The sequence below is a fragment of the Dermacentor albipictus genome, chromosome 7, assembly GCF_038994185.2.
Source record: "Dermacentor albipictus isolate Rhodes 1998 colony chromosome 7, USDA_Dalb.pri_finalv2, whole genome shotgun sequence".
In the NCBI taxonomy this organism is placed as follows: domain Eukaryota; kingdom Metazoa; phylum Arthropoda; class Arachnida; order Ixodida; family Ixodidae; genus Dermacentor; species Dermacentor albipictus.
This window is the reverse complement of record NC_091827.1, coordinates 71,826,391-71,833,540: the sequence shown is the minus strand read 5'-3', so window position 1 is coordinate 71,833,540 and position 7,150 is coordinate 71,826,391. Positions and strand designations below refer to the sequence as shown.

The following is a 7,150-nucleotide window of genomic DNA, read 5'->3' as shown; positions in this document are numbered from 1 at the left end:
TAAGCAAGGTTGATTGTGATTTCTACTTTTTTTTTGGGGGGGGGTGAACGTGAGCTCATAATCTTTCTTTACGTGTACGATTCCTCTGTGTCCAGTTCTAGTGATCACATTTAGTGTCATTGCTTCAGTTGCTGATTGCTTAAATTAAAGGCTAGGGAATCGCCTTAAAAATATACTCTCAAATATCGAGATATTGCCTAAACATTTCTAAACGATAACATACCTTCCCAGTGTTGTGCGAGATCATTGAAAGCTTTGCACCCTTTTGTTGAAAGCATTCTAAACATGTAATAAAATGAAATAGCCATGCCCTGCCTTTAGTCTACCCTAAGTCATGCGTTTACAAAATGAGCATCAGCTTCATTAAGCAAATTACGTGTCTGTTAGAGGCACGTTTTCGTTCTGTTGTCGTAGAGAGTGCTTCTAAATGTTTCAAATGTAGATCATGGGTTCTTGTTGGCATATTTTTGAAAAAGATTTCCTCAGTAATCACATTCCGTCACCTCGATGTAAGAAAGTTGAGAGGAAATATGGGGTCAGCGTTGTGTTTACAGCTAGTAATACGTTAGGAAAGATACGCGTCGCCATGAAAAGAAAAAAACAGAACCACTTGAACTGCAAGGACAGACCTGGCAGCAGGTATGAGAAGCATATCAACAATTTCACAAAATGCCGAATATGTATTCTTTAGGGTTCACTTGAGCTGTGGTCACATACCCGCCGTGGTTGTTCAGTGGTTATGGTGTTGTGCGGCTGCGCACGAGGGCGCGGGATCGAATCCAGACCACGGCAGCCGCATATCGATGGGGGCGAAATGCGAAAACACCCGCGTACTTAGATTTAGGTGCACGTTAAAGAGTCCCAGGTGGTCGAAATTTCCGGAGTCCTCCACTACGACGTGCCTCATAATCAGATAATGGCTTTGGCGCGTAAAAGCCCATAATTCAATCTTTAATTTAGGCTGCGGTCACACTTATATATGACACACAGGTTGTTGCATGAATCACCAAATAATGGTGCAGAAATTTTCGCTGACCGATAGAACATCGCTTTACGTTTCGCTGCATTGTCGGAATTGCAAGTGTGGGCCTAAATTTGAACACGTCTCAGCTTTCTTTACATATAACAGCGAAGGAATTGGCCTGGTGGTGGCAGGTTCGAATGTCATTTTTAGCTGTAACGTGCGCCCAAATCATACATGTAATATATTGCGCCAAGAATTGTCATGCGTGAACAACTGTTTTTCAGGAGTGTCAGCACCTCGTTGATGATGGTCGGGTTGGCACTGCGTTCCTTTGAGCATGATCAGATAACTCTATTATTTTTTGAAGTAAAGCATTAAGTAAGTCTGTAGTAAGTAAGTAAGGCCTTTTCTTCTATTTTTTCCACTATTGTGGAATATTATATTCCGAAACCCCGTTTCTGTTTAAGTCTTTCTTTCATTCTTGTACTCCAGTGTACGCGCCTCTGTTTCTATAAGAATGCAGTCCGAAAATAGGCAAATGTGTATCCCGCCGTATAAACGTCTCTTCAAGGAAGTCGTGAGTTCCTTCGAATAATACGACACAACTCTCATACATTGATCGACTGTCGTTTGATATTTGCTGCACAAATGCTTAAAATCCGAGGAAGAGTCATCTATCATGCAAAAAAAGAAATGATTCCTTTAGCTGTGGTAGCTCCTGTGTTTAGCATGCACCTCTTGTGGGGCTTCGTAAGTGGGCAGAAGAACATGATGATAGCGTCGCTCTCACGCGAAAGGATGCTAGGCGTTCTCAGTTCATCAGACACATCAAACACTTTTTCTTTCCACTGAGATTTCGCAAGACTTCTGCTCTTTTTTTTTCAATTGATCCAGCATATGCTTAATGTGTACTCGCAACCATCACTATTATAGAACGCGAGTTTCGAAGCGTAGATTAAGCGCTTTATTTTAAGGCAAGATATTGTTTTATTTATTTAGTTTTACTGCGAGCCCAATTACTGCCTTGTGCTCAATAGAGTGGCTACAAATCACATTACATTTCGTGTGAAATTCCTTGAGAATTTCTTTTTTGGGTAAAGGAGCTGTCATATCTCAAAAAACCACCTATGCAACGTCCGTAGCCTAATTTCGCTCGTCATTTTCCTTTAACAGAATGCATTTATTACGGCTCTATATCTGCTACGATGGGTACAATAGGAACAAAGTTATTTCTCTTAGTTTTAAGCGACGTCGTTCAATATTGCACAACTATATCTTCGCAAAGAATCTGTTCTTACTTCTTCCTTAATTTCTAGCCTTAGCCGGATGTCAGTACTGGCCCCTTGAGCATGAGCTGCTCTTACAGAGAGCGCGGTTGCGGGTGATTACAGATATCGACACTGTGCTGGAAACTAAATCGTGGATAGTGTCACCATCCATAAACCACAAGTCAAACACGCACCGCATTTGCACAATTCTAACGCGGATCCTTTTTTAATAAAAGGTACGGTAAAATTTGAATGCGCCTTACAATCGCAACTATTGCTACTTGAAATCAAAAACGAAACCGATTCTTGCTGAAAAAAAACAAAGCTCAATGCAAACCACCTAGCCACACTGTCATCGAAGTGGTCGCCTAGGAGAGCTAAGCTCGAGGACATGGCACGGTAACTGCATGTGGTGTGGAATGCCCTACCTTAGCTGTTGGTAGTTCGAGCCTTGAAGAAGTGTGGCATTTTTATTACAATAAATATAACTGGACAGGACTTTCTGCGGTCGGTACACAGAGAAAAGGAGGTGTCGTCGCCTGCGACTGCCGCCAGCCGCTAAACTTTGACTGTGTGCGTGTCTGTGTGCTTTTGTGTGTTCCATTAAATCGCTTAAACACGCTAGTACATTCTGTAGTAGCGTGACCTTCAGTGACCGGCCCTACTGTATGTGATCAGTACTGTACCCTAACGCTTCTTCCTTCGAAGATGGGATGCGGCGGGTTCAAACACCTTATAGTGTATATTGTGAACCGACTGATGGTGAAACGGTGATTACGTGCAGGTTTACTTGGCGTCTCATCGTGGAGAACACAATTAGCCGCATAGCGAACTAGCCATGGATTTGGTTGATAATTGCGGAGGCTGTTCCACGCGGCGTCACTTTAATTCCGGCTGCAGAGTTCTACTTTAGTCTTTAGATTTGTCCTGTTGCAGTGTCCTGTTGCTCTCCTTTCCTCTTTACTTTTTCCTCCCCTCCTTCCTATCTTCTATTTCTGTGTTGCTGTCACCTCCCTTCAGAAGAGTAAGCAGGCGTTGTGCCCCTTCCGGTGGCAGTTGCCAGCCTGCTCCTCGCTTTCCCTTTCCTAATACCTGTGTATACGTGTACATGTGTTCAAAACAAATAATAAACACGGCGCGCGTCTGCATAGAGTTCGTTACTTCATGTACCCATTAAAATCGGCACCAACCCATATTTATTCATATTGGGGGGGTAACACCACTGGGCGGTACAATCGTGCAAATACGTGTATTTGTATCTCGCTAGTACATTTAGCTTCAGTATAAAATATTTTAGGAAAACGTCCCCTGCAATACGCTATAAAAGATTGCCATGATTTTGTTTGCCTCATCGACTTACTGAACCCATCCGGTACGCAACCGTACAGTGCACCATTTTATTTCTCAACAATATATTATAGCCATCAGCTGCATATTTAAAAATAATGAGTAATTCTTGCACGCTAAACTGCTCATTGAATAGTCCTGCAAATACGATATACCATGCTTAGGAACTTTGATCTGAAGCATGAGTCCTTACGTGCAACATTTCTTTAGGATGCCAATTTTATTCAGACGTAAGAATGTAAAGCAACGGAAGTGGCCTGTAAATTTTTTTGGAATTTAGTTCATTTATTTTGCAATCTCCTCGAGTATCTTGTGCATCCTCCATGGCAGGTTCTCGATCCAGAAGTCCTTGACAAAGGCTGGCATCAGCTTGCCCATCAAGTGTGCCACCGTATTGACCACATCTCCAGCGCCTTCCAGCTTGACGTCCATGGTCTCGATCCACTTGGGCGAGACCCTGACTGGTCGAAGTGCCACCTTGCCGTCGACTTGCTCAACGTCGAAGCCGATGCAAACTTTGACGTGCTTGGCTTGGGTGCCCAAGAAACCCGTCTTGCCACCGCAGTACTTCCACGGAAGGGACATCTTCATTGGCACATGCGAACCCATGACTATGTCCACGACAGGCTTGCCGTTCTTGCAGTACACGCGAACAGTTCCGTACCGCTTGAGATTGGCGAGGCCGCTCAGCGTGATGTCACCAACCGTGAAGCCGGAGAGCACTTCGTTGTGTTTGGTGGCGTCATGCGGGCCGGAAAATGTGTAGTCGTTGGGAATCTTGGCAAGGAACTGGTCGACCAGCTCTTCCCAGTCTTCATCCGGGATTTGGCATTTTTCTGCCCAAGAAAAAAAGGTCGGTTGAGCATGTGAGCCTACGCAAGCTTTCTTCTTTATTTTCCTTTTATATTAAGCCACCGAAGGTAGATTGTACGGACGCTAATATAATATACTGGTTTCAGAAACCAGTAGACCAGCAAATAGACCAGCGGTATTACCTTTACACGGGTGTAACACGGCACTTTTTTGATCGCCGTCAAGCCTAATCGGGATACACTGTATCGGTCGCGATTTGCTCCTTTGCGCAATCTGCGGGACGCAGCCAAACTCGATCACAAAATTTTGATCTACGTTAGGTTCGATCGGGATCGAAAGGACCATTATGACACCGGTAGTAAACACACTACAGCCACCATCACCTCAGTATGTGCATGAAGTTGCACGAAGGCTATCCAATACTCATTGGATAGCCATAATTAATGCGATTTCAAGTCGAAAATTTTGGTCCTTTAAATTCATTTCTAATGCCAAATTCGACCAAAAAATGCGGGAAAAAGGATCTACCTCAAGCGCACTACGCAGTTCAATTTAAGGAAAATTAGGGTTCATTGTTTCCAACATCTTCCTTTTAGGCATGATAGCCACGAGCTTTACATTTCTCAGAAACCTCAAAATATTCCTTGATTCAGTATAAGACCTTCGTACTGATATTTGCATGCGTTTCAGCTCATTTACGTGTCAGCATACGCATCAGTGATACCTTCCGTCAAAATGGGTACCTTTCCCAATAATAAGACATTAACGCTTGGAAATAAAGTTGTTGAGCAAGATTGCTTCTAAATTGCATGTGTATACCTACATATTTTGATAAATATTCGCGGAAATTACTATATCTGCATGCGATGTGGCCAGTTCATGTTTTCTTCTTTTGTGATTGATATTTCTGGTAATGAAACAATTTTTTTACCTAGCTGCCACTGTTTCGCAATACTTCTCCAGTATTTCAGATGGCCGTGGATTCGACAAAGGAAATAGTGAAATGTTGCCCTTGCGTTTAGGCGCAAACAGATAATTTAGCTAAGTTTCCTTTTTTACTAGGACGCAGTGTTCCTAATTCCAGACTCAGGAGTTCATCAATCTAGCTAGAATGAAAATCTTAAAAAACGTCTCTCTTTTTCTTTACCTTCTCTGGTCAGTTAAATATTCTCCGTGACCAAATAACTTCGAATGACAATATCAAAGGGCACGTTTGCATTGGAACACTTCGGCGCACATGACGCTAAGTGTTAAAGAAACAAACTTACCTGGAATCGCTGCAACACTTGCTGCTAGCAAGCACAGAAACAAGCCCACTAGATGACTCGACGCCATTTTGTCTCTTCACAAATTCTGAAATACCAAAACATGAGTCACATATTTATTGGTCACTTCTGCTCGGTGAGCGTCTGAGATACCCTATTGTAGGTCGCTTTTGATGCCGTCGTTTCATGCATAACGCGCAATCGGCCTATATCTTCAATCATAGAGGTCTGTTATAAAAATAGTTAAACTTTATTATTCTTCAAACTGTTGCATACACTGTACGTGTATGCCGAAACACGTCATTTCGATATTACATTTGCTGCAAGGAAGAAATTCACTTTTTATATATACTCAGTTTCTGGCCACAGTTCAGCACAAACGAAGAAATTCTCGGTTATATATATCTTAATCTTTGGGTTATGAACTCTTTATAAAAACGTGAGGGTGGATAACTTTTTTTTTTCGAGAACCAATGCACCTGAGTTCTCCAGAAGTTAAAGTTCTATTTATTACATTTTCTGCATTGAAAACACGGAATAGGAATGAGTGATTAGACTTTTAGCGAGATCGCTTAGCCAGGGTCCTATGTTGAGGTACATTAAAGCAGTTAATACGGCAAAAAAATTAATATCGATGGATCCTAGAAAAAAAGGTATGTCCTTTCTCGCAGTTGCTTCTAATTGCCAAAATAAAGATCACAAGTACAAAGTTTACAATCCTTAACTCGCTAATAAATGCAGCAACGCAAATATGTATCTATATATAATAATAATCAAAGCTGGAAAACATTATTCTACATTACACTGCTATGTCGCGTTGTTACTTTTCTATTTTCAGATAGCACAAAGCAGGTAAGTTACAGTTTCTGCTTCCCACGAACAACCGACTTTCTGCGTCGCAGAAGCACTCTTGATTTTCACTGGCATAATACAGGGTCTATACGCTCGATAGTTCTTGAATCCACCAAAACTTATAACTGGCGTGGCCAAAGTTTGCCGGCAATTCTAAAGGTTAGATTTACAGAAAATTGGTGCGAAACTGGAGAAAATTGAGCGCTCACCTGCGTTCCTTTCACAGTACTCGGCAAGCAGGTACAGCTGGATAGATGCACGCAGAACGCGCAATAACCGGCTGAACGGGAAGGTATCGCCACTTACTCGCAGTTATCGTTTATATACCCGGGAAGCCTTGAAGCCTATGTTTAGAAAGGAGCATGAGCAGCCGAGCCGGAAGGTTATCCGAAAGCCCGCAGCACCTAAATCGAACTCTAATGGCTCTCTCCGCGCGCGTTCAGCGGGTAACCGTGCCATTATGGATGATCCCCGGAGCCACCTTTGCCAGTGGAGTGCAAGGACAGGGGGACGAAAAGATCGAGCGGCACGGCGCCGTTCATTCGAATCACGTAGGACTCGAGAAGTGCGCGCTGCCTGAACCACAACAAAAAACAGCTTTTCCAAGGTCGTGCGCACCAGGTAGGAAGGAATACATTTGG

The 7,150-nt window shown here is 42.9% G+C and overlaps 1 protein-coding gene across 1 annotated transcript; it reads right to left on the bottom strand.

Moving 5' to 3' along the window:
- Nucleotides 1–3,780: 3,780 nt before the first annotated feature.
- LOC135916064 (uncharacterized) lies at nucleotides 3,781–6,875 on the bottom strand. Its single transcript, XM_065449304.1, has 3 exons — nucleotides 6,719–6,875; nucleotides 5,661–5,745; nucleotides 3,781–4,415 (listed from the first exon to the last, which is right to left on the bottom strand). The coding sequence occupies exons 2-3, from the start codon at nucleotides 5,725–5,727 to the stop codon at nucleotides 3,865–3,867; spliced, it is 618 nt and encodes a 205-aa protein (XP_065305376.1). The 5' UTR covers nucleotides 5,728–5,745; nucleotides 6,719–6,875; the 3' UTR covers nucleotides 3,781–3,864.
- Nucleotides 6,876–7,150: the final 275 nt, after the last annotated feature.

Excerpts from the sequence above, each read along its gene's own strand:
- LOC135916064 (XM_065449304.1), bottom strand. The coding sequence starts at position 5,727 with ATGGCGTCGAGTCATCTAGTGGGCTTGTTTCTGTGCTTGCTAGCAGCA. Across the intron at positions 4,416-5,660 it reads AAGTGTTGCAGCGATTCCAG|AAAAATGCCAAATCCCGGAT; the intron begins GTAAGTTTGTTT and ends TTTCTTGGGCAG.